At 42.3% G+C, this 27970-nt stretch overlaps 1 protein-coding gene across 1 annotated transcript in view; it reads right to left on the bottom strand.

Moving 5' to 3' along the window:
- Positions 1-10685, bottom strand: part of ABCA5 (ATP binding cassette subfamily A member 5) — a 510372-nt gene extending 499687 nt beyond the window's left edge. The window contains exons 1-2 of the mRNA XM_029599288.1: positions 10573-10685; positions 2177-2294 (exon numbers count right to left, since the gene is read on the bottom strand). Coding sequence (XP_029455148.1) covers positions 2177-2281 — 105 coding nt within the window. The 5' untranslated portion in view covers positions 2282-2294; positions 10573-10685. The remainder of the gene's footprint in view (positions 1-2176; positions 2295-10572) is intronic.
- Positions 10686-27970: the final 17285 nt, after the last annotated feature.

Genomic DNA, 27970 nt, shown 5'->3' with positions numbered 1-27970 from the left:
GGATTGAGTGAGGGGGAGGGACTGGGACTGAGTGAGAGGGAGAGGGGGGACTGAGGGAGGGAGTGGGACTGGGAGAGAGAGGGAGGGAGTGGGACTGAGGGAGAGTGAGTGGGACTGAGTGAGTGAGAGGGAGGGGGGAGGGAATGACTGAGTGGGAGGGAGGGATTGAGTGAGGGGGAGGGACTGAGGGAGGGAGTGGGACTGAGGGAGAGAGAGGACGGAGGGAGTGGGGACTGAGTGAGAGTGAGTGGGACTGAGTGAGTGAGAGGGAGGGAGAGAGGGGGGAGGGAGTGAGTGAGACTGAGTGATAGGAGAGGGAGGGTGGGGAGGAGTGGGTGAGGGAGGGGGTGGTGAAGAGTGAGGGGAGAGAGAAAGAGGGGGAGGTGAGAGACAGAGGGATGTAGCCCGTTTTAACGGGCTTAACGGCTTGTCTATAATAACTTGTCTTAAGGTCTGATTGCTTGCAGTCTAATTAAAAAGTCTGATGCCAAAATTCTGCTTCACACATTACTGATCCTAAAGGGAACATTTTCAAAAGCCAAATCGGACAAATGCACATGAAAAATAAAAGCATTATGAGGGCAGAATTCAAAGTTCTTTCCACAGGTTAAAAAAGCATTTCACCTACAGAAATCAGGCCTTTACAAACTGTCCACTGTCTGTCTATAGGTACAAATATGTGTGTAGTTAAATAGTGTATGCCCCTTTACCTGCGCACTGCAGAGGCAGTCTCAGAGACAAGGAAAGGGCAAGGGAATGAAAAACATGTTGCTCTGTGCTGAAAAATTATGCGCAGAGAAAGCAGATACAAATCTCTGTGCAGAAATTTACCTGGGGCAATAACCACAGCAAAATTACTGGCACAGGTTTGCTTGATTACTGGTGACAACCCTATGGGTGAACAGTACCAGCCGAGTTTAGACCAACACGTCCACTTTTGATTTACCCCTAAGGGAGTACTTTTGTAACTGCCCACATTGGCTGTAAAGTCTGCAGGAACCTTTTACCCACAGATTTTACTCCAATTTTCAAAAGAAAGAGTTTGCGTTCATACTCTGACTTTAAAAACGATCCCACCAAAACTACCTGCACGTTTACACCTGCTATTCACACACAGAGCTTTTTTGGGGGAAAAAGCATGCATAAGAACATGCCATACTGGGTCAGACCAAGGGTCCATCAAGCCCAGCATCCTGTTTCCAACAGTGGCCAATCCAGGCCATAAGAACCTGGCAAGTTCCCAAAAACTAAGTCTATCCCTTGTTACTGCTGCTAGTAATAGTAATAGCATGTAAGTACAAACCCCGCCCCAACTCCACCCTTGGGATTGCCTCTGCTCTCTGCAGCTGAACTTACCTGCATGTAAGTTTACCTGCATATATGTTTAGTAGGAGTAGTAGTAGCATAAGTTATTTTAGCCAAGTTCTGCCATGCCAAAATCTATTTACAACGAAGAAATCAATTTCCTCCCAGCTTTCCTCTTATCAAGAGATGCCAGTGTTAAATTGTATACTTTGTAACCAGAACTTTAACCAGCACAAACAATCCGCATAAGAACAATTTAACAATAAAAGGGAGGAACAATCATTTCCAATTCTATTTCATGATGGGGTTTACCACTGTACTGGTTATTGTGGTTAGAAAGAAGGAAATTGGTATTGGTCAAAGATATTCCTTTTTTTTTTTTTAATTTTATTTTTATTTGGTCAAAGATATTCCAATGGAAAGAGGCAATTGCATAACAAGATAAGATTGTAAAATTAAGATTTCTGGAAGTTTTGTTCACTCATATGAAGTCTTGGTATCATGCTAATCTATAGTATAGGACTGAAATTTGTAAATTGTGGTAAGAAATTGATGTATAATTCATATTGCTTGCTATACTATGGGATATTATATCAAAGAAAAGGTGGAAACTTAAAAGACGTTATAAAAAAAGGGAAGCTGGATATCTGGGAATGGGGTACAGCAAGGGGAGAAAACTGTACATTGGAATTTCTCTTGATGTTATGTATTAAGCTTAATTTCATATTGTAATATGTACCATTATTCAGAAAAATGTAATACAAATGAAAAAAAGGATCAGTTATTTATTTATTTCATGTTAAGTGAAGCATTTTGTCACCAAAAACAAAAAAACCTTCTCAGAAGTTTGATAAAGTCATATATCACAGACCTGTAAACTGTTCTTTTTAGTCCTGCGTTTAATCAGGTAATTCTTGAATAAGAGTGTCTTGGTTTGCCTCCATACCCCAATATCTTTGGTATGTACTGTTGCCATTTCTTAGATAAATCTGCTTAGAAAGGAAAAGCACATGAGTCATTGCAAGCCCTTTTTATTTAAGATTCATTTATCTATAATGTTACTTCAAACTTTGCTATCTCTAAGTTCATTTTTTTCTGTATGTATTGTTGCTGCTCCTGTACATTTTGAAATGCAGTGACTTTTTTGAAAAAGTCACTGCATTTCAAAATGAAAGCAGAGGTCCCCAATATACTGTTTTCAACGCAGTTTGTAGGCAAAAGAAATGTTTCTGGTATGTAATGTAGCACTGGTGTCACTAATGTCATGATAGTAAAAACAATTTGGAACTATGTAGTGCCTTTATGCAAAGCATATCCCTCCGTGCTTTACAATCATAGTACTTAGAAACACAAAGCATGCAGCCATTTCTGAGATGGATTGCCTTCTAACTCATTTCTAGTACCTAAAATCCATAAAGTTTCCAGTGTACACAGAGGAGACATAAGTGTTATTATTACTATTATTGTAGATCGAACAATGGAGAAGATCCTGAAACATCCACTGTGTGAAATGGCAGTAACTTCGGTAAGCCTGAATCAGGCTATATGATGGACATCCATGAATAAAGTGCTCATCTACATTAAATTACTTTAATTGGACCTAAGCACCCAGTTCTATGACTCAGATGGTTTTGTGAAACCTTTTAAAGTGTTGTATGGTGTTTTCACTGTAACTTTTTTTTTCTTTGCAGGAACTTTAATTGTTCTGCTTTGCAATGGTCGTTACATTATCAGGTCCCCAGTGGGGTCAGGTGGAAGGGCAAGCCCCCCCCCATACTAAATAGATTCTCAGCCAAAAGGCCAGAAAGAGATTGGAAAGGTTGGATTTAAGATTATGGCTCCCATAGGCAGGGGAAATCCACAAACATAAACGGAGCAACACCGCTCTCCACAATAAGTTATTAGGTCACCAAGGAGATGCAGGAAAATGAAATCAGTCCCAAAACTTCCAAATTATTTGAAACATGCAAATATTTTTATTCATCAAGTCGGCTACTCCATTGCTCAATCAACACAAATTCTTTCAAACACGGGGTCCCCCGACACGGACCCGTGTTTCGCCACACGCGGCTGCGTCGGGGGGGACAGTGTATTCTTTGCGGTATTCAGACTAAAATTAAAACAAAAAACAGTAAATTAATTCTTGAAAGGCAGGGACTGATAGTAAGACAGCGGATCCAGTATTATCGAGAAAATTTTTTTGGAGTATACCATATAGGTATAAATTATAAATTCAAAACCACAGAGAGGAACAGTACCTACAGAGTACATAAATACTATGGAAAATAAAACTGCTAAAATATTGAGCGCCAAAAAAGTTAAATTCATAGCCGGATTAGAACCTAGTAATCACTATTGATAAAAACCTAATATAATCAAACATAACATTATTCAAATGTGTTTAAATCAGGGTATCATCTTAACATTTAGAGCGTGTTATACAAGTGTGCCAACAAGATAGAATCAATATAATGTTTCAAACTTAGCGCACATCATCTAAAAATACTTAGATAACTCCAAAAGTCTAGACTTAAAATACAAAATCAAAAAATACACATATCTTTAATCTAGTACAATAAATCAGAACGCATACATGACAGTCATCCTAATCACGCATATCACAGTGAGAATTTAAATAACCGGGTACCTTTAAAGTTTTAACATCTCAGGCGGCAATTCTGGCAAGGAGCGCCAAGAACGCCGACGTTACTCAATATTTAAAGTGTTCGTTTTGGCGCCAAATCACAACCAATCCAAAGCAGGTTACCGTAGATATCCAATTTTATATGTTTTATGATTGGCTTAACTCATGTAACAAACATCTGCAATTTAACTTTATAATCGATTCTAGATCTATTTCCTTTCTAGACGTCACTGTTTCAGTTAACAATGGAAGCTTCAATACATCCATTTTTCGAAAAAGTACTGATAGAAACACATTACTAAGATTTGACAGTCATCATCCTGCCCATCTTAGGTCGAATATCCCAACAGGCCAGCTACTTAGACTAAGACGGATCTGTTCTACACGCGACGAGTTTATTATGGAAGCTAAGCAGATGATAGCTAGGTTTCAGGAGCGTGGGTACCCCCGTCGGATTCTTCATAGAGCTTTCAAACGAGCCCTCTATGCCAATCGTGAATACCTATTTTTACCACAAACTCGATCATCTGATGATTGCTTTAACTGCATTTTGCCTTATTCTACCCATATATATCGTGTCACTACCATCATAAAACAGTATTGGCCAATGCTGTCTATACATAAGATTTTTGATGTTCCAGTTTGCTTTTCATGTCGCCGAGGTCATAACCTTAAGGACGTTTTAGTACATTCACATTTTTCAGAGTCCATTACTTCTGTAACAACACAAGTTTTAGGTCATGGCCCTTGTGGACATTGTTGAGTGTGCCCGTTGACGTCCAATCTAACTAGTTTTGAGCATCCTGGATTACATGTTCAATACAAACTGAATTTCACATCATCATGTCAAACTAAGGGAGTGATTTACATAATAGTATGCCCGTGTGCAAAATTATATGTGGGCAAAACATCCCGCCCAATTCGAACCTGTATCATTGAACATCGTTCAAATATTAAAAATAATAGAGAATCAGCTCCTTTGGTTTCACATTGGATGTCTATGGGGCACACTGAATCCGATATCAAATTCTATATAATCGATGTAGTTATGCCACCACCACGGGGTGGCTGTTTTTCTGACATCTTGGCACGCAGAGAACAAAAATGGATTTTTAAACTACATAGCCTCTCGCCGGAGGGACTTAATAATGAAATCGAGTGGCAATACTTCCTTTAAATGATCTCCGGAGTTTTTTCTATGTTACCTGCTTGTCTAATTCTGATTGGCTGTCTGTTTCTACGGTAACCTGCTTTGGATTGGTTGTGATTTGGCGCCAAAACAAACACTTTAAATATTGAGTAACGTCAGCGTTCTTGGCGCTCCTTGCCAGAATTGCCGCCTGAGATGTTAAAACTTTAAAGGTACCCGGTTATTTAAATTCTCACTGTGATATGCATGATTAGGATGACTGTCATGTATGCGTTCTGATTTATTGTACTAGATTAAAGATATGTGTATTTTTTGATTTTGTATTTTAAGTCTAGACTTTTGGAGTTATCTAAGTATTTTTAGATGATGTGCGCTAAGTTTGAAACATTATATTGATTCTATCTTGTTGGCACACTTGTATAACACGCTCTAAATGTTAAGATGATACCATGATTTAAACACATTTGAATAATGTTATGTTTGATTATATTAGGTTTTTATCAATAGTGATTACTAGGTTCTAATCCGGCTATGAATTTAACTTTTTTGGCGCTCAATATTTTAGCAGTTTTATTTTCCATAGTATTTATGTACTCTGTAGGTACTGTTCCTCTCTGTGGTTTTGAATTTAAAATTTATACCTATATGGTCCGCTTTACAACTTATAGGCATTAAATCGACAGTTTTGAGTTGGTTCAGTAGCTTCCTTTCAAATCGTACCTGTCAAATTAACATGGGTACCTTTTCTTCTCAAAAATATGCCCAGACAACTGGCGTCCCCTCAGGGCTCCTCGTTGTCCCCAATATTGTTTAACATTTACCTTTTGCCTTTGTGTCAAATTTTGTCAGCATTGAATGTACAATTCAAACTTTATGCTGACGATATTCAGATATTTGTCCCTTATAAATCTTCTTGGGCAGACACCTTTTCCTTGATCCAAATCTATATTAGCACAATTGAGCAATGGATGGCACACAACCGTCTAAAGCTCAATAAAAAGAAAACTGAAATTCTGTGCTTAAGTTTTATAACCAATCCTTCTAATGCACCGCCTGCTAGTATATCTGTTGGTAAAGAAACCATTCAAGTTACCAAACTTGCACGTAATCTCGGTGTGTGGGTAGACACTAATCTATCCTTAAAACAACACATCTCAAAAGTGGTGAAAACCTCATTTTTTAAACTACATGTTCTCAAACGATTACGTCCTCTTTTATTTTCTCATGATTATCGTTCCGTGCTTCAAGCATTAATTTTATCTGGTCTAGACTATTGTAACGGCCTATACTTGAGATTGCCTGATTGTCCTTTAAACTGTCCTTTAATTTGGAATGACCTTTTTATATTTTTTTTTAAAAAGTATGTTTTTTTAAAAGTAAATTGGCAAAAGGTTTGTCCTAGTTATATATTTTATACAATTAATATTATGATGATAACTTATGGTTAATGTGCTATAGACTACTGGCTGTGCAATTCTCAATAGTTTTGAATGAATTTTTTTAATTAATAGTAAGAACTTCATTTATTATTTTTAAACATTGCTAGTATAAGATAAAATTATATAACAAATGAATGGTTTGTTTAAAATCTATATGTTGTTGTTTCTATTTAGACACTAATGATATTGTGACATTGTGACAGTGTGACAGCAGCCCTGCAGGCATATTTTAAGTCCTGCTAATTGAAGTAAGCACTAACTATGATTACATTGACTCCACTATATCCTCTGATTAAGAATTACATTCATAGAAAGTCAGCCTCTCCAGTTCTATTGAATCATTCATTCATTGTTTTCTGTCTACACCATGTTGATGTCCAAATGCAATTTTAATCTGTTTGGATTCCATGAGTTTATATAGCTATACATGTATCAAGCACTTTTTGTTTGTATTCACACATTAATACATGTATTTTATATTTCTAATTATTTAATTGTGTTATTTTAATTTTTATCTGAACACCTATACATGTATTTTATTTTATGATTTAAGTACGTACATCTATACATGTATTTTATGTCCTTATTGTTTTGAATTATTTAATTGTGTTGTTTTAAGGTTTTATATTTATTTGTTCAATTTTAGTTGCCCCTGAGGCAGCTCTATGAGCGAAACTCGGCCAGAGTCGGGCATTGAAATAAAGGGCTTCTTCTGATCGTCCGATTCTCATTGTCTTTACTGTATCACAGCCAACTGGATCGGCTTCCGATTTATTAAATTACATTGGCTTCCTGTTAAATACAGGATTCATTATAAAATCATTATGTTAATTCACTCTCTTTTGAATAACATTGAATCTACTTGGATGTGTTTCACGCTACATATTTATAGACCTCAACGAGAACTGAGATCTACTGGGAAGAATCTGTTAGAAATCCCCTCAGTGAAAAACGCGGCATTAAGCATGACTAGGAATAGAGCATTCTCGGTTGCTGGCCCCATAATGTGGAACGCACTGCCAGACCCGCTTAGGTTAATAAACAATCGTAAGGATTTTAAGAAGGCGTTAAAAACTTATCTTTTTCAGGAAGCGTTTAAAGATTTAGAAGTATCTTAGTTGAATGTACAAAACAAATTAGGTTTGTTTACATAGTTCTCTCTACTTTTCCTGCTTTTAACTTTTTAATGGAAATTGGCCACTCTTTGTCTTAGTCATTTTATTTTTATTGATAATGTAATCATGATGTATTTTTATTCATACCTAATTATTTAAGTTTTATTTGTTACAAATTATTTTAACCTTTAATTTCAAGGTTTGTATTACTGTAAACCGCTTTGATCGGTAAATTTTACTGGAAAACGGTATATAAATTTGTTTAAATAAATAAATAATTAATAAATATGGTATACTCTAAAAAAATTTTCTCGATAATACTAGATCCGCTGTCTTACTATCAGCCCCTGCCTTTCAAGAATTAATTTACTGTTTTTTGTTTTAATTTTAGTCTGAATACCGCAAAGAATACACTGTCGTCCCCCCGACGCAGCCGCGTGTGGCGAAACACGGGTCCGTGTCGGGGGACCCCGTGTTTGAAAGAATTTGTGTTGATTGAGCAATGGAGTAACCGACTTGATGAATAAAAATATTTGCATGTTTCAAATAATTTGGAAGTTTTGGGACTGATTTCATTTTCCTGCATCTCCTTGGGAATCCCATAGGCAGGGGACCAGGATGGGAGGTTCTTCACCCAGAAATCAGACAGCAGCAGAATATTTTGTGTGACTTCAGAATCTGGCACCCAAGGCACATGCCTAAGTTGCCTGTGGGTGCCTGTAGAAATTACCAGACTCATGTTCTCTTCCCAGATCTGCCAGTGACTGTGTGTGACCTTGACCAAGTCATTTAACCCTCTGTCTAGTTACTCCACTGCAACAAGGTAATAAAATTATGTACTTTCTTCTTCAGAGATTATCTATTCCAGAGGTAAAATCCATCTACTGATCCATCCACTAGAGATGCCTGCAATACTTCCTAAATACTCTGAGCCTCTACTAACAAAAATGGAATGATATAAATTAAAATCACTAAAGTATCAACATTATAAAATCTAGAGGCTAGGTTAGTCAAGCTCAGCAAGAATTGCTCCATTACAATTAAAGTAAAAAATGAAAATACATAGATATTTTTTAATGAAAAAAAGTTTTGAATTCCCCCAAATAGAACTAGCTTCAGGAAATACATGAATGAAATTATAAATGTTTTATGATCTTTCATAAATTAGCTCTTGCAAGTGTAAACCTTAAGGGCTTTTCCTGCACACAGACTTCAAAAGCTTACCACTCTAGGTAGTGCATTTCTAAATGCATTAGCAAAAGAGCACTCACTGCACATTAACCCTGGCAAAAAGCCTTTGGAGGAAAAAAAAGAAGAAAGGATACATCCAGAAAAGAAAAATAAAGATAAAAACAGGGAACTAGAAATGGGAGGAAGAAAGAAAACAGGTCAGAAGAAAAGAAAGGTGGAGAGAGAGCTAGACACATGGTAAGGAAGAAATTACAGAACAAAAGGATGGAACCAGAGAAGACCTGAGGAGTGGTTGAAAGTTTAATGAGAAACATGGGCAATTTTTTTGAGAGAGCGCATTACACAGTAGAAAAGTGAGAACAGACACTAAGAATATAAGATGTGCCATGCTGAGTGTACACCGAGTCAGACCAAAAATCTATCCAACCCAGCATCCTGTCTCTAACCAATCAAGGTCACAAGAATCCAGCAGAACCCAAAGAGTAGATCTGTTCCTCCTTGTTCATGCCCAGGGATAGGTGATGACTTCCCCAAATCTTGCTGACAAATAATGATTTATGGACTTTTTCTGCAGGAACTTGCCCAAACCCCTTTTAAACTCAGCTATTCTAGATGGCTTGACCACAGCCTCTGGCAACAAATTCCATAACTTCATTGTGCTTTGAGACTAAGTGAAAAAATATTTTCTCTGATTTGTTTTAAATCTGCTACCTGTTAGTTCCATGAAGTTTCCCCTATTCTTATGAGCCAAATGATAATACCTGGTTTAAGCGCTGGGTGATTAATTCATTAAAGCAGGGGTGACCTTAGGAGCATGCAGAGTCCCAGTTGAATCAACTGCAGTGAAGCCCTGAAACACTGAAATTATAATGTTAGGGATGGGGCTACCATGGTAATGTGGGACCCATGTACCCCTTCCTCCTCCCCAAGGACAGAACAAAGCTCTGGGTTTAAGACTTGGGGGCAGTGAACCCAGGCTCAGGAACAGTGGCTCAGGGCTCCATGTGTGCATGACCTGCAGACAGGGATCTGGAATCCCGTGTATTTGTAGCTCAGGGGCATTGATTCAGGGGACAGGGAAGCCAGTATACATGAGATCCGTGAGCAGTATGCATGATGTGACCCAGGTGCAGTTGTTCAGAGCTCCAGAGCTGGAGTGTTGTGTGAGCCAGGGGCCAGCGACTCAGAACTTCAGAACTGTGTGTGAGTGACCTGGGGACAGTAATTTAGGGGTCAAGAGAGCCGATGTGTGGAACTTGGGAGCGATGATTCAGAACGTGTGTGTGACCAGAGTGAAGTGACTCTGACCTTCGGGGGCCAGTGTGTGCGTGACCCTGAGGCAGTGGCTTGGGGGTCAGTGTATGGATAGCCCGGGAGTACTGACTCGAGAGCTCCGGAGATCAGTGTGTGTGTGAAGCCCGGGAGCAATAACTCAGGGCTCCAGGGGTCGGTGTATCGGTAGCCCCGGGGGCAGTGACTCGGGAGGGGGGAATGTCCGACGTGGGTGGGCCTTGGCAGTGTTTCGGGGCTCCGGAAGTCGTGAAGCGGGAGGTATAGGCCGGCCCTCTCCTCCCGCTCCCATTGCTAGGCTGCGGCCGGCCCTCTCCCCCTGCTCTCGTTGCCGAGCTGCGGCTCTCTCAGTCCCCCGCCCTCCCTTCCTTCGGCCCTTTCTGCCGCCTCATCCCTCGCTTCCTTCGCCTCCCCCCCCCCCCCCACCGTACCCGGTACCTGGGGGAACGGCGCTCCGTCCGTGCGTGCGTGCGTGCTGCGGCCACGGCCGCTCTCCGATCCACAGTTACTCGGAGACAGTTACCGGGGTGACGCGAGCACCGGCACCAGCAGCAGTAGGGGCGTGGCGATGGCTCTATGCTCCGCTCTCCTGCCCATGCTCCGCCCCGCCCCGCCCGGTCTGGTCCTTCTCTCCCCACTTCACTCCTGTACCCGGCGGCTAAACCCCAAGCGATTCCCCCCTGCCCGCCCCCGGTCGCCTGCTCCCGTGCACAGCCCTACAGTCAGATCCTCTCCCCACATCACCACCACCACCACCACCACTGAAAAGCCCTGCAGCCCTTCCCAGATAGCATCACTGCAAGGGCCCCAGCAGAAGTCACTCCACTGACAGTGCATCTGCAGATCCACACCCAGCAAGCGGCTGCCAAGCTCCTTGCAGGCTGCTGCACTGTAAAGTAGCTAAACCTGCCCAGCTCTGATATCACTATTATTATCATCATCATTTGAACACAGAGATGTACGACGCATAATGTACAGTGCTTTTTCTTTGCAGGACGCTACAATAAAGTACCTAACTGCCCAGCTCCCACACCTCGGCTTCATGAAATGTTTCTCGATTTCCTTATGCTTCTCCCCTCTTTTTCTCATCTGTAATACTTTCAGCCTGCCACTCCCTTTCCCTACCCCTCCGAAAAATAACGGTAAAATGTGCTTTTTTAAATGGTAAAGTTACCTCAAAGCAAACATCTTCTGCCCCCTTTGATCCTGTGCCCGCCTGCCCCCTCCTCCCATTTAACAGCTACTGTTTCAAGGAATAATTTGGGACACTGATAATATTTCAGCAGCACTCTTTCACCCTCACGAGTTCATCGAGTTCGATGATTTTTTAACCATTTTTTTTATTCTTAAGTGTGTGGCTTTGTCTAGAAATATTGGGCAGCTGCCCCTACCCTAAAATGTCATTGTTAGGACTGAACTCTTCATAAAATCCCAAGGCTTGGTAAAAATAAAGTTCAATAAACAATATGTATATGTATTTCTATCTGGGAGACGGGGAGGGGAGACAAAGAAGGGGATGCTGCTGGACAGGAAAAGGGAGAGCAAGAGAAAGAAAAGAATGCTAAGAAGAGAGAGAGAAAAAATGCTGCCACTGTGGGCAGGGGAAAATAGGGCAAAGCAGAAAGGATACTGGTATTTATTTATGTATGTATTTATTTATTTATTTATTTATTTATTTAACAGTTTTATATACCGAATTTATTGTAACAGGATTACAAATCAAAACGGTTTACATAATAACAATAACAGTGCCTCAAATAGTGCAATTACATAAAACAGAGGAATACAGAACTAGGATCATGAAACTGTTGAAACAAACCAGGGTATGTATATATATATATATATATATGGTACTGGGCGGAGGGTGAGGGAAGTGTGGGGATATAATATGCCAAAGTCACTGCCAAAGGAGGGAGTGTGGTACCAGATCTGCCAGCAAGGGGAGGGAAGGGGGCACATGCGTCAATTAGCCTAGAGCCAGTTTTGACTCCCTTAGTCTGGTCCAAGTGTATTAAGGTAGCCCCTTATATTTTTTTGTTTATTGACATTTATTTCCATGCATTAAAGTGAACTAACAGGCAACCACACTATTATATGCTATAAAGTCAGAGAACATTTTGGTGGGAGGAGACAAAACTCCCTCTCAGCATTGTTAGTAAGAGGCATTGATTTGGATCCCAATTAACTGATTATTATATTTTTCCCTGAAAGCCTAAAAATGTGAGGGAGTCAGCAGATGATCGAGAGGTGAAAGGTGCAGTAAGGGAGGACATAGCAATAGTGGAGAAATTAAATAAATTCTTTGCTTCAGCATGCAAGGCAGATTCCCATGCTAGAAGTGATATTTAAAGGTGATGATTCAGAAGAACTGAAATAAATCTCAGGGAACCTGTAATGATTCTGGCTGCTAGGCAGACACCCCCCCCCCCCCCCCCAGCAAAGGCACTCACTGAGCCATGCTTTCTTTTACTCTAGCCACCTACTTGGCCGTGCCAATTAGGGATGTGAATCGTGTCCTCGATCGTCTTAACGATCGATTTCGGCTGGGAGGGGGAGGGAATCGTATTGTTGCCGTTTGGGGGGGTAAAATATCGTGAAAAATCGTTAAAAAATCGTTAAAAATCGAAAAATCGAAAAATCGAAAAACCGGCACATTAAAACCCCCTAAAACCCACCCCCGACCCTTTAAATTAAATCCCCCACCCTCCCGAACCCCCCCCCAAATAACTTAAATAACCTGCGGGTCCAGCGGCGGTCCGGAACGGCAGCGGTCCGGAATGGGCTCCTGCTCCTGAATCTTGTCGTCTTCAGCCGGCGCCATTTTCCAAAATGGCGCCGAAAAATGGCGGCGGCCATAGACGAAAAAGATTGGACGGCAGGAGGTCCTTCCGGACCCCCGCTGGACTTTTGGCAAGTCTCGTGGGGGTCAGGAGGCCCCCCACAAGCTGGCCAAAAGTTCCTGGAGGTCCAGCGGGGGTCAGGGAGCGATTTCCCGCCGCGAATCGTTTTCGTACGGAAAATGGCGCCGGCAGGAGATCGACTGCAGGAGGTCGTTCAGCGAGGCGCCGGAACCCTCGCTGAACGACCTCCTATTTGCTGCCTACCTTGACCTTCTGCTTTCACATTGACTTCACTGCCTGCCTTGACCACCTGCTTAGACCCTGATTTTTATCTGTTTGCTGCCTGCCTTGACCTCCTGCTTTGACCCTGACTTCATCTGTTCACTGCCTGCATTGATCTCCTGTTTGGACACTGACTTTGTCTGAACACTGCCTGCCCTGACCTCTGCCAGCCATGTACTGCTCCCGGAAAGCCCTTCTGGCCACCAGAACCTGCAAGCTCAATACAAAAGTCAGGCAGAAGATCCTATCCAGCTCTGCCCAAGAGTTCAGACCTGCTTCTTGATGTGAAACCGCTATCTGATTGGAGGAGCAATCAGATAGGAGTTAGCAATCTGAGGTGTTCTCCGTGAGTAGTTAGCAATCTGTAGTATTTAGGAGAGTTATGGGTGAATCTTTGGACCAGTGGAAGATGACCACACCCCCGGGGAAGACCCCGAGAGGGACCACTGGTCAGGCTCAGAGTATGGAGACAGACACACACTAGTTCTTTTATTAGACAGTATACTGAACCACCAGAGGTGGCAGTAGTGAGCTGGAATGCCCGGCTGGGTTGCAGTCCCTCAGAATCTGGAACAGCGATCCCTGGAGGCTGAGCTGTAGATAAACTGAAATATAGTAAGTAAGCAGGGTAAGCACAGTTCATGTACCGAACTTGATGGTAAGACTCACACAATGTCTCATAGAAGCCCAGGAGCTGGAATGTATAGGCCCTCGAGGAGCGAGTACCTAGTTCCAGGGAAAGCTCTGAGAGAGTGATGGTAACTCACAGATGTAGTAGGCAGTGCTGACTTCCTGGCAGAAGTGAATTCGAAGAAGTCAGGGAACGAGGGCCCTCGAGGAGCGAGTACCGGTTCCAGACTGCAATCTACAAAGTAAGAGCGAGGCCCCCGAGGAGCGGGTATCCCTAGTTAGTCCGAGGAGGCAGAGTAGCTTAGGTAGCAAAACCCCTGGTTAGTCCGAGGAGGCAGAGTAGCTTAGATAGAACGAATCCAAATCCATTGTCATTCCTTATCCTTGCTAACTCGATGTGTTAGCAAATTCTAAGACCTTAAATATCCGTCGCGGGTGACGTCATCTTCGGGGGACGCCCCCGAGGTTCGCACCATTGCCGGCACTTCAGTTGGGACCGCGCCGCACGTGCACCCCTAGGCCTCCAGGAAACATGGCAGTTAGCAGCGTGGAGCTGGTCCAGAGACGCCGGAGGACCACGCAAGAAGACACCGCAGCAGCCAATCTTCCCGTGGACGAAGAGGGAGGCGCCAAAGAGGTGAGGAGGGTGGAGAGAGGGCTTCGGGAACTGACGGACACAACACTTCTGTTGAGGGAATCCCCCATCCAGCTAATTCCCTTCTCCATAACAGAATCTGGAAGATATAATAAAGCAAATTGATAAACTAAAGAGTAGCAAATTGCCTGAACCAGATGATATACATCCCAGAGTGCTAACTGAAAAATAAAATTGCAGACCTACTGTTATTAATCTGTAAACTATCATTAAAATAAGCTATGGTAATTGATGATGGGAAGATGGCCAATGTAATGCTGGTTTTTAAAAAGGAAACGACAAACCAGTGAGCCTGACATCGGTGCTGGAAAAAATGGTTGAAACTATTATAAAGAATAAAAGTACTGAACATATACTGAAGATAGCCATAGTTTAATGGGATAAAGCCAACATGGATTTTGCCAAGGGATGTCTTTCCTCACCAATCTGCTACATTTATATGAAGGCGTGAATAAACGTGTATAAAGGTGAATCAGTTGATATAGTGTATCTGGATTTTCAGACAGCTTTTGACAAAGCACCTCATGAGAGACACCTGAGGAAATTGAAAAGTCATGAGATAGGCGGCAATGTTCTATTGTGGATTGAGAACTAGTTAAAAGAAACAGAGAGTAGGGTTAAATGCTCAATTTTCTCAATGCAGAAAAGTGAATAGTGGAATGCCCAGAGATCTATACTAGGACAACTGCTTTTTAACATATTTATAAATGACCTAGAAATGGAAATAACGAGTGAGGTGATCAGATTTGATGATGATACAAAAGTATTAAAAGTTGTTAAATCACAAGAGAACTGTGAGAAATTGCAAGAGGACCTTGTGAGACTGGGGAGACTGGGCATCCAAATGGCAGATGACATTTAATGTGGACAAGTGCAAAGTGATGCATGTAGGGAAGAACAAGCCAAATTATAGCTACACAATGCAAGATTCCACATTGCGGGTCACCATCCAGGACAAGTATCTAGCCGTCATCATGGATAAATTATTGAAATCCTTTGCTCAATTGTGCAGTGGTGGCCAATAAAGCAAATAAAGTGTATATTTCTGCTCACTGCATCTCAAAAAAGATATAACAGAATTAGAAAAGGTACAGAGAGGGATGACCAAAATGATAAAGGGGATGGAACAGTTCCCCTATGAGTAAAGGCTAAAGAGATTCTTCAGTTTAGAGAAGAGATGGCAGAGGGGAGATATGACAGAGGTCTATAGAATGAATGGAGTGAAACAGCAAATGTGAATCAGTTGTTTACTCTTTCAAAAAGTACAAAAACTAGGGGGCATGCAATGAAGTTATTAGGTAACACATTTAAGATAAATAGGAAGAAAATATTTTTTTACTCACTACATAATTAAATTCTGGAATTCATTGCCAGAGAATGTGTAAAACCAGTTAGTGTAGCTGGATTTAAGAAAGGTTTGGATGAGTTCCTGGAAGAAAAGTCCATAAACCATTATTAAGGTGGACTTTGGGAAATATACTTGGAATCTATTGTCTTTTTGGGATCCTGCCAGATACTTCTGACCTGAATTGGCCACTGTTGAAACTGGACTTGATGGACCTTTGGTCTGACCCAGTATGGCAAATCTTATGTTCTTATATACCTGATCAAAGATCTTGATCCAAAAAATACCCACTCCCACATCTCAAAGGATGAAGGCAATTTAATTTGGTTGCAAGTAGAAGGCACTGCTTCTTTAAATAAATGTGATTAGTGAAGGGGGAGGAATTGATAATGGAAATGAACAAATAATGATGCCCACCCATCTGGTGTACTGTGGAGCTACTACAAGTAAATAAATAATAATCAGTAGATTAGACTCTCAGAGGATATAATCTCCAGGAATTTACAAGATGCACTTTGCATTTATTTCTTTATTTATTTGAAAGTGCTTATATACCGCTTAATTTGAAAAACAAATCAGTGCTAAGCAGTGCACAAAACAGTGCTTCATACCACACAATTAATAATATAAAACATAGCATAATATTCAATAAAACAAACAAAGCAAATAATTAAAGTGGCATAAAAGTACAATAAGATAAATCAAAGTGGGTAAAAAGTAAATGAACTACAAAACTAACTGAAAATAGTGGACTTTAAGCTTTTATCTGAAGAGTTTCAGTTCCATAATGCCCCATAGTTCAAGTGGCAGCTCATTCCAGAAGCTGGGGCCAATAATAGAGAAAGCCCTACTACAGGTAGCCTGAAGACATGCTATTTTAATGGTAGGTATCTGGAGAAGACCCTGGTCAGCTGACCTAAGAACTCTCCCAGGAACATGTCTTGTAAGCCTACAGGATAAGGAGAAGGGTCCATCATCTTGAAGAGCTCTAAAAACTAAAGTCACCAGCTTAAACCTAACCCTTTGCTCGGCAAGGAGCCAATGGAGTTGTTTCAGCACAGGAGTTATGTGTACTCTAGATGAGCAGGAAGCTACTAAACAACTTTTATTTTATTTTATACTCAATAATTAAGTTAGTAAACTCCAGCTTAAGTATAACCCTTGTATGATTACCATATTAATCATATACATGGACTAGATCCATGCCACATTTCTTATACATTATTTTATATAAGCATGTACCGACATTGTAATGGCACTTTTGTAAATACATTTGTAACCAAACTAAATATATGTGCCTATATGTAAACCGTTGTGATGGTGCATTACTAAACGACGGTATATAAAAGATTTTAAATAAATAAATAAATAAATAAATAAATAAATAAATAAACAAGCAGCAGCATTCTGTAAAAGCTGTAGTTGCCATATCATGTGTTTCAAAAGACCTATGGACAGTGAGTTGCAGTAATCTATGGTGGTTATGATGAAAGTCTTTACTACTGATATTTATTTATTTATTTATTTATTTTAAGTTTTTCTATACCGGCATTCGCAATAAAATATTGCATCATGTCGGTTTACAATTAACAAGTACAATTAACAAGTAGATAGGTAACAAGAAGGCAATAAATAACATTGAACTTAGTAATAATAGAATAATGATAATAATAGTAGTAAAAAACATTAAACCAGAAGAGGCTAAGGAATGCAGTTACAATAAAACAGGGAGTAATAACTTGGATCGTAGAAAAGAAGCAGGGGTGTAAATAGAAGAATATAAATGTCAGTCAGTATGCTTATAGCATTGATTAATAGCCCTTATAAGGTAGGGATATTATATACCAAGATTAAGGCAAAGTCAGAGTGAATGGTTGATGGTGGAATAGGTTCAGATTAGTTCAGGAAAGGCTTTCATGAATAGCCACGTTTTAAGTCTTTTCCTGAATGTTGGAAGGCAGGGTTCCTGTCGCAAATGTGGTGGGATGGAGTTCCACAGGGTAGGTCCTGCAGTGGAGAAAGCCCTGTCTCTTGCGGTTATGTGTCTCATGGATTTAGCGTTTGGTAATTGTAGGGTTTCTCTATAGGACTCTCTAATTGGTCTTTTGGACGTGAATTTTTTGAAAGGAATTTGAAGGTTGAGCTGAGAGTGTAGATGTATAGATTTGTAAATAGTGGTTATGGATTTATATATAATTCTGTAGTGAATTGGCAGCCAGTGCAGGTCTTTGAGGATTGGTGATATGTGGTCTCTTCTCCGTGTGTTAGATAATATTCTAGCAGCCGTGTTTTGGACCATCTGAAGGGGTTTAGTGTGAGTTGATGGAAGACCTAATAGTAAAGAGTTACAATAATCTAGTTTAGCAAAAATTATTGATTGTAGAATAGTTCTGTAGTCATGAAAATGGAAGAGTGGTCTTATTCTTTTTAAGACTTGAAGTTTATAGAAGCAGTCCTTGGTAGTTTGATTTATGAATGCTTTTAGGTTTAACCTGTTATCCATGATAGCTCCCAAGTTTCTTACTTGTGGGGTTTGTAAATTGGGTGGAGGATTTGTGTCTAGGTTGCTGTTTTCAGATGAAATTAGGAGAAGTTCGCTTTTTGAAGAGTTTAGTATTAGATTAAGGTTTGAGAGGAGTCCATCGATTTTTTGAAGACAAGTTTCCCAGAATTCTAGAGTTTTGGTGTAGGATTCTTTGACGGGGATGACTATCTGGACGTCATCTGCATACAGAAAGTGTTTAAGGTTTAAATTAGTTAGAAGTTGGCAAAGCGGGAGCAGGTAGATGTTAAAGAGTGTTGGTGAAAGGGAGGAGCCCTGTGGAACTCCCGTAGATGAAGAGTAGTGTTGAGATTCTTTGCTGTGAATTTTTACTTTGTATTTTCTGTTCCCTAAGAACGATTTGAACCACGATAGTGCTGTTCCTGTTATTCCGATGTTTGCTAGTTGAGTTAATAGGGTGGAGTGGTTAACCGTATCGAAAGCAGCTGAGAGGTCCAGGAGGATCAGTAAATAAGTGTGACCTTTATCCAGGCCCATGATGAGGTAGTCGGTCAGGGAAATTAGTAGTGATTCGGTGCTTAGAGCTTTTCTAAAGCCATATTGAGATGGGAATAGAATTTTATGTTCCTCGAGGTAGTTTGAGAGTCTGGAGTTAACTAATTTCTCCATTACCTTAGCTATGAAAGGGAGATTGGATATAGGACGGAAATTGGTAGGATCATTAGGATTTAAGTTGGGTTTTTTTAAGAGCGGTTTGATGGATGCAATTTTCAGGTCTTCCGGGTAGATTCCTTGTGCTAGGGAGCAATTAATAATGTCTGTCAGAGCATTGGAGATTGTGTCTGGTATTAGCAGGAGAAGTTTGGATGGTATGTGGTCTAAAGGGTGAGATGAAGGTTTCATTTTCTTTAGTGTAGAGAGTATCTCTGAAGTAGTGATGGGTTCGAAGGATTGTAGAGTAATGTCTTTGTTGTGGTGGCTGCAATAGATAGTATATGCTTCAAAGGGCGTATTAATCTTAATTTATAAAAAGTGGTTTTGATTACTGCATTCAGTTATGGTTTCATACAGAAGGTGGAGTCAATTAGGACTCCTAAGTCCCTATTAGTTTTATAGAAGGCTATAGGGGCTCCCTTAATAACAAGATTTTGCAACTGAGGTGGCATTGGAATTTTACTTAATCCATAGTGCTTCTGTCTTTGTCATATTGAGCAAAAGACTATTTTTCCCTAGCCAAGAATTTACTGCATGTAAACAGTCTTTTATCAACTTAATGGCTGAAGATAAACCAGAGTCTGTAGAAAACACAAGCCAAATATCGTCAGCATAGACTTTAAATTTGTCTGCATAAGAAGGAAAAATTGTGTATGGGGTAGCATACAAAGGTTAAAAAGCATGGATGAGATAGTGGAACCCTGTGGAACCCTTTCTAAATGGGTTGCCAAAATCTGTCTTGACCGATCTGGTACACCTTACTCACCGGTTAGTAAATATCGCAGTCAGAACCTGGTTAACCTATAAATATTTGTAAACTGGATCATCTAAAGTTAAACAAAGTTGAACAAGATATGGTTCAATGCACACCTTTAGCCACTAACTGTTGTGTTCCGCAGCCGTGGATAGCCGTGGCTGTGGCCCCTTACCTGACCCGCGACGGCGACCCACCGCGGCAGCATCGGGAGAAGCTGCAGGAGCCTGATGCCCGTCGTTCCCGCGCGTCAGCGCGGGCCTCTGCAGTGGACACCGGGCTGGGAGCCATCCCTGCTCCTCCCTCACGGTGTTGGGCAGCTTCTCTCCACGGCCAAGAATCCAAGATGGCCGCTACCATCGTAGGCACGAGGCCGCCCCTCCTCACAGGATTTAAAGGGACCTCATCCCTTTAATTGCCTGCACCTGTTTCCAATGCACCAGCCCAGGGGAAGTATTTAAGGAGACTTCCTCTGCTCATTCCTTGACTTGGCAACGTCTTCCTTCAGCGTTGTTCGAGTCTGCTTGCTTCGGTGAGTCTTCTTGTGCTTCGGATCCTTGCTTCCTGGTTCCTGTCTCATCTCAGTGATTCCTTGGTATCTGACTTCGGATTGGCAAGCGGTGATTCTTGGTGTGTGACTTCAGACTGGCAAGTGGCGATCCCTCGGTGCGTGACCTCGGACTGGTAGGCAACAACCCTCTGGCACTTGACCTTGGATTTCTTCTGGACCATCGTCGCCAAGGGCCCACCTAAGTCCCAGCGGCCTGGGTCCCTACGGGCTCCTCCTCGTGGGACCGCGGGCTTCCAGGGGTGAAGCTCCAGTTGGACCTTGCACCGACCTCATGACTCCTTGACCTCTCAAAGGTCCACCTAAGTCCCAGCGGCCCGGGTCCCTACAGGCTCCTCCCGGGGGGACCACAGGCTTCCAGTGGCGAAGACACAGTTGGCTTCTTCGACGTCACAACTCTTCGTTTGTCTCCACGGTCACCTCAGTCTCCAGTGCCGAGGGTCAGCCGGTCACATCCTCTGTTCTGCCTCGCCACCCAACGGGAGAACTTAAGGATCCACCTCCTAAGGTATACCATCCTCCCGTCGGCCCAAGGATTCACAAGCCTGATCATAACACTAACTTCTAATTAGGGTGACTACACTATTTTCCAGTTTTGGAATTTAACCATAATTATAATTATGGAAGATTTGATCTGGAAATTGATTAATAAATGATTTAAAATAAATAAATAAATAGGCCAGGTCTGATCTCTTTAGTCTCTTCAGTCTGAAGGTGAGCTGTGCCTCTGCATCCCTTTAGTTAAAGAGCGTCGATTGGCCAGCACTTGAACAAGGTCTTTTATTTTTACAGCCCCTGAGCTTTGGAATTCCTTCCTAAGGAATTGCAGCAAAAGAAGGCTCTATTAAAGTTTAGACAAATTCTGAAGTCACCTCAGTAAAAGCAATAGAAACTGTCCACTATCAAGCACTTTGAAAATAACACAAAACTCAATAAAAACACATTCCAAACCTATATAGCAAATTTCCATATCAAAATAACACTAGCTCCCAGGACTCAATTACCTATCTATCTATGAAAGGCAGCACTGCAAATATTACACTGGGCCCTAGAACACTAATAGAGTGGAGAAGTAGCCTAGTGGTTAGCGCAGTGGGCTACAAACCAGGGTTCAAATCCCACTGCCGCTCCTTGTGATCTTAGGCAAGTCACTTTACCCTCTGTTGCCTCAGGTACAAAAATAGATTGTAAGCCCTCTGGCAATAGGAAAATACCTAACAGTACTTGAATGTAATCCACTTTGAATTGTTAAAAAGCAGAATATAAAAAAATATAGATAAATAAACAATACACAGACTGGTGCAGATCCCTTGACAGAAACTAAACTCTAGTAAAATACTTTACCTCTGTCATGCAGACAGACCTCACCTAATACAGACCACAAAACAGAAATAGGTAAATAAAAACTGAACTGGAATCCACAAGAAGCCAAACTGCATGAAATACAATACTGGAGAAAGAGAAACAGAAATGCACTTTCTCCTGAACTGTGCAACATACAAAGACATCAGAAATGCACATTTCCCAAAGCTGACATACTCCAGTCACTAACCTTAAAATGTTTACTACCTTTGCTGTTTGGGCTTTGTAATGCTTCTGATCAGGTTGATCTTGATGCTTTTTTTTTTTTTTTGTTTGTTTTCATTGTATCCCTCTTCTCCATGTTCATTTTCTAGGATTGCCTTTCCATTTTCTCTTTCATCTCTCTCCTCGTGTTTGCTTCTCTTCCTTCACTACATTTATTTTCTTTATTTGATTTAGATTCCACTTTTCATCACTTCAAATCTGCCTCTGTCCCTTTCATTTAATTTATCGCCTTTCTGTTAACTCATAGCTAGATTCCGCCCCCCTTTTTCTCCTACTCCATTTCTTGCTGCCCAGGTTTTCAGCTCCCTAACTCTCCCTTCCGTTGCACACCTCAGCCCTCCATCTCTCCCTCACTGATTTTCAGATATCTTGCTCCATTATCCTTATCCCCTCAACTGCTGCCTCCTTTCTCTCACCCCCTATTCCTGAGCTGACTCTCTCTCCTTCAAACTCTCCTATAGATATTCATTTATCCTCTCTTGCTCGGCTCCTTCCTACCTCTCTCTTACCCTCATTGCCTTTCTTAGTCCTCACAAGCTACCTATTTTCATCTCTCTGCTATCTAACAGTTTATACCTTTCAATCTCACACCCTCCCCATGCCCCTGTTCCCTCTCTGTCTTTCTCCCACTCCCTAATGCCCCATTTCCTCCCTCCGGTGGCATGCGGTGACATTTATAGTTGGTGATTCAGTCTGACTCCCTCAGCCCCCTTTCCACTTCCAACTCCCTCCCACCCCCCAACTCCTGAGTCACCAACAATCTTGTTCTCTCCATTCCCTCTACCTTCCCTTATCCCCCCCCCCCCCCTCAATCCTTCAGCAGTCTCGCTCCCTCTGTCCCCTTTCCCCAACATACAAAAGACAGTTGGAACCCATATGGCATTAGGCTTTTTGTAATATGCATTAGGTGTGGGCTTGGTCCTCAGAAAGCCATGAATAAGCAATTACAATACAGTAAACCTCCAATCCTAAAACAGCACTAACTGCCAGTACTCAAACAATAAAAACCTTACAACAACAATGCAAACATTACAACAGGCCCTAAAACACCAAAACACTACTTATTAGTTAAACAGAACAAGCCAGGCTACCTAAAAATACATGCAAAATAAATATCTTTACTTAAAAATATTGTACAAGAGATTTTGAAACTACATAGGCCCTGTCTTCAAATGTCAGATAAGAGATATTCACATATAAAGATGGGTCCTAAATTGTCTTAATAGCTCACATACAGTATTTTGGGATAATACTTACATAGCTCCAATAAAAGCTATAACAGCTTGCCAAGAATACAATTTACCCCAAGAGACAAATCTTCCATATCAAAACAAAGCTAACTCTCAGGACTCAAACAACAACAACCCTATCAAGGAAAGAGCATCACTGCAAATATTACATCAAGAAAACATTTAAAAACAGCAGACATATCAAACAACATCCAACAATTAAAACTAAAAGGGCTAAAAAAAAAATCCTCTGCTCTCCATACCTGGGAACTTTTGATTTCCAGTCACCTTGAGATTGTCCTGGATTAGTTTGGGGGAGAAAGTGTAAAAACATTTCCTCTTTCTCTCCTCCATACACATAGTCTTAACTCACACACACATACTCAGTGGCTCTCTCTTCTTCACACACACACAGTGGCTCTTTGTCCCTCACACATGCAAAGACACTCTGTCACTGTTCAGTGCTGCTCCTCCAAGGGGAGGAGCTAGCAATTTATAATACTTTGTAGGAGGAGCTAATGGTCTGTAGTGGGTTGGCTCCTGCAGAGTGGCAGTCTGTAGGATTCCACTCGTAGTGGAATTGGTGAATCCCTGGGCCGATGGCAGATGACAGCGCCCCCAGGAGGAGATCCTGAGAGGGACCACCGGCTAGGCTGGAGTATAGACACACAGATAGATCTTTATTAGACTGGCAGTTGAACCACCAGTGGTGGCAGTAGTGAGACGATGTGTCCGGTAGGGCTGAAGTCCTTCTGATACTGGAATATAATCTCTGGGTCGCTGAGCTGTAGAGAGAGACTAGAAGTAGTGAATAGACAGGGTATACTGTATACAAGATGGGACACTCACAATAGTAGATGTCTGCAATGGTCTCTATGCCACAGAGAGTCTTCAGTATATTCAGGAACAGGAGCAGTAGGCGAGCACTGGTTCCTATAAACAGTCTGTAATAAGAACTCACAATAGCTGTATATGTAATTGCTTCTAGAATAGAAGAGAGTCTGTAAAGGATTCTAGGAACATGGGCCCTCGTGGAGCAAGTACTGGTTCCTATCTGCAATCTTGCCAATATAACTCTCGATCTCTGTACCTGCGATAACGTCTTGGACGAAAGGGAGTCTTCAGAGCTATAGGAATGTAGGCCCTCGTGGAGCGAGTACCGATTCCTATCTACAATAGAACTCACTGTGTTCACGTCTGCGATTGCTTCCAGGCAATGAGGAGTCTTCCAAGTATTCAGGGACATAGGCCCTTGAGAAGCGAGTACCGGATCCCGTCTTGACAATCTGAAAATCAAGAAGAGAGAGCGGAGCCCCCATGGAGAGGGTACTCCTGGTAAGTAGAAAGGCAGAGCAGCTTGGCGAATCGTAACCAAGAAGTAAGATTCGAATCCTTGCTAACTTGTTAGAGGTTAGCAAACAAAGACCATTTAAAGTGGAAATGGATGACGTCACTACAGGGGGACGCCCCCAAGGTTCGCGCCCTTGCTGGTACAAAGTCTGGAGCGCGCCCTTACGTCATCAGGAATATGGCGGATCCGTAGAGTCAAGCCAGCCCGGGAATGCCGGAGAAACGCGGCAGGGAGCTGTGTGGCCACAAGCTGTCCTTCAGGCCCGGAGGGAGTCGCCACAGAGGTAGAGAGGGTGGAGCGAGGGCATAGAGTAGGCACGAACGCAACAGTCACACTCAATGGTTCTCTCTTCTTCATATACATACTTACAAAGGCAGGTTCTCACACTAGGTGACTCTCTGCCCTTCTTATACACACACACACATACACACTCACAAACAGGTAATCCCACACTCAGTGTGTCTCTCTCTCCCTCACATACACATAGGCAGTCTCTCACACTTGGTGTCTCTCTTTCACACACAGACACTCACACTCTACCTCTCACACACAATGGCACTGTCTCACAGAAAAGGCAGTCTCTCACACTCTGTGGCTCTCTCTCCTTCACACATACATACACACTCAGTGGCTCTATCCTTCCCTCACTAGTACCTAAATGTAATCCGCTTTGAAGAGCCAAAAAGGTGGAATATAAATTAAAGAAACTCAAAAGTGAATCTAAATTAAATAAGGGTCATCGTACATCATACTGGTGTGCTTATGCTAAAGCTTAACCATCCGTCCAGACCTCCCAGTCCTTAGCAGTCTTGTTTCCCAGCCCCTCCCAGTCCCTAGCATTTTTCTGCCCAGCTCCCTAGTGGCATGCCTAAAGTATTTGGGAACCCGGAGTGGATACTACCTTTGGTCCCCCCTCAAGGTTCACTTCTCTCCCCCCCCCCCCCCCAATGATTTCCAGTTCCCCTCTCCCTCACCCACCCCTGCACACCGGCTCCCTCCATTTGTCTCTCCTTCACACATACACACCCCTTCACACAAGCTCCCTCTCACAAATAAATACGCACCCACACACAGGCTCCCAATTTCTTACTCACATACATATACACTTACACACCCTTTCCTCTCTCAGTCACATAGGCTCACATGCAGTCATTCCGGCCCTCTCCCTCTTCAGCTGCCTGCGGCTATCTGGCCGCTGTCTTCACTGTTCACGGCCCGGCACCTTCCTCTTTTTCTGCCGCGAGCGGGATGGGCTCTGCTCGCTGCTGCCGACCTTCCTCTCAATGGTACACCCCCCCCACCCCGGCTGGCACCCCCATGCTGGCTGTCACCTAGGGCGGACCACAACTCCCCTTAGTATGCCACTGCAGCTCCCTCTCCCTTCTCACATCCAACCCAGCAGTCTTCCTTTCCCCCCTTCCTCTGTGTTAAGGTCAGTGATGGTCTGAGAGAGTATGGGAGGCCTCCCATACTCTCTTAGACTGTCACTGACCTTAACCCTCAGATGCTGCCAGAATAATAAGACTACATTAGCCAAATGAGTCCAGCCAGCAGCACTTAAATAAAAAGAGCTCTAAGGTGGAACTACATCTAACCTTCACTCATCTCATCCTTAGTTCACAAAGAGCTGTGCATTTCGGCTCTTCTAAGGACTCACTTTCCTTAATAAATGTAAATATCAGTGGGGGTGCAGATATGTAGGGATATTTGTTCCCAATCCATGCACACACATTATTCTGTGTAAGAAAACCACAAGAAAGATTGTACTACCTATGAAGGGTTTTATATGCACAAGAGTCCATGCCTTTTGAAGTGGAGGAAGTAAAGTCTTCCTGTTCCTGACCCACTATCACTCCATGGACAGTCTTCCTCTTTATACTTCATTCCATGTTAGTTTCCTCTCCCTCACCACCACCCTATAAAGATCTCCCACCCAGAGACGGAATGAGACATATTGGCTCCCAGGGCAGACTAGAAATTTGGCGCGCCCTCCAGGTGAGGTTTCAATGCCCTATTGGTTGGCACCCCTGGCAACTGCCCTGTTGGCACCTCCCTTAATCCAGCACTGCTTCCATTCCCCCAAGTACCACACTCCATGGACAGTCTCCCTCTCTGGGTCCCCCCACCACCATCACCTCATGCTGGTCTCCCTCTCCATGTCAGCTCCTATCACCACTCCATGTACATTCTCCTCTCACCCTCATTACTCGTATAATATTGGTCTCCCACTCCATGCACCTAATTCCCAGTTCTTTTGCTCTTCCCCACGGATGAATCCCCGGGTCCCCCCACACTGGCAGGAGAGTGCTTAATAATAATACTACATCAGCTTCTTCTGCTGTATGGGCCAGTCTCATGGTGTGAGTCATGAGATCCAGTAATCTTGCAGCTCATATCACATGAACAGTCCAGCATGGCAGAGGAAAATGATGCCCTACTAAGTGCCATTCTTCCTGACAGCTAAGCACATGGCAGAGGAAAGGGCAAGGAGGCCAACCCAGCCCACCAGGCTTTGTAGAGGCTTAGCCTCCTAAGGACTTATCTTCTACTGGGTGCCTATGATCACCACTGTTGCCTAGTTTATCAGCTGATCAGCCCAACAGGTGAGGTGGGAAGCGCCTGTGGCACCCCTCATCTCACGGCACCCTGGGTGACCACCCTGCTCACCCTACCCAAAGGCCATCCCTGTAGTCAAAGTAGAATGAGTTGACAACTGTAAATTTTCAGTGTCACGCTTTACTCTTACATCTATTGCTTTTTTGAGTCAGATACTTTATGCTCTTCCATTTTGGGTCTATGGGAAAAATGCTTTGTACATATGACCCAATCAGATTGCAGTTGGGGCACCCACAGGTACTTTGTTTGAAATAATTAACAGTGTTTTTGATTTTCAATATTCTTTTCATTAGTTTCAGGAACAAAAGTAGAACACATTACTTCTGGCAGATTTTTTAGGGTGCGGGGTTCCTTACAGGCCGATGCAATAAAAAGCGCGGAAAGCGGCCGCTGAAAAGTCAGTGCCCATTTTCTTAACGTGTGCATGGCACCCGCAAGGGAGATGCCATGCTATACCCAAATTAGGTGGTCGCTGGTTATGAAGACCGTCGCCGATAAACTCGGAGTCCGTTTTTATTACTGGCAGACGGCTGGTTATGAAAACCAACGCAGAGTTTACCGGAGTCGGTCTGCCGAGGTATTTTTTTTTTAAGTAGAAAAAAAAGTACAGAAAAGCAGTTTTTTCTGCTTTTCTGTATTTCTTTTACCTGCGCTCAGCTATTAACGCCTGCTCAATGGAGGCGTAAATATCTGAGAGCAAAATGTGCATCTCGAGACGCATACTTTTCTTTTTGAAATCGGCGTGAATAATAGCCTCATTCA

Source organism: Rhinatrema bivittatum, chromosome 4 (assembly GCF_901001135.1).
Source record: "Rhinatrema bivittatum chromosome 4, aRhiBiv1.1, whole genome shotgun sequence".
NCBI classification, from domain to species: Eukaryota; Metazoa; Chordata; class Amphibia; order Gymnophiona; family Rhinatrematidae; genus Rhinatrema; species Rhinatrema bivittatum.
This window is presented reverse-complemented; position numbering and strand designations above follow the sequence as displayed.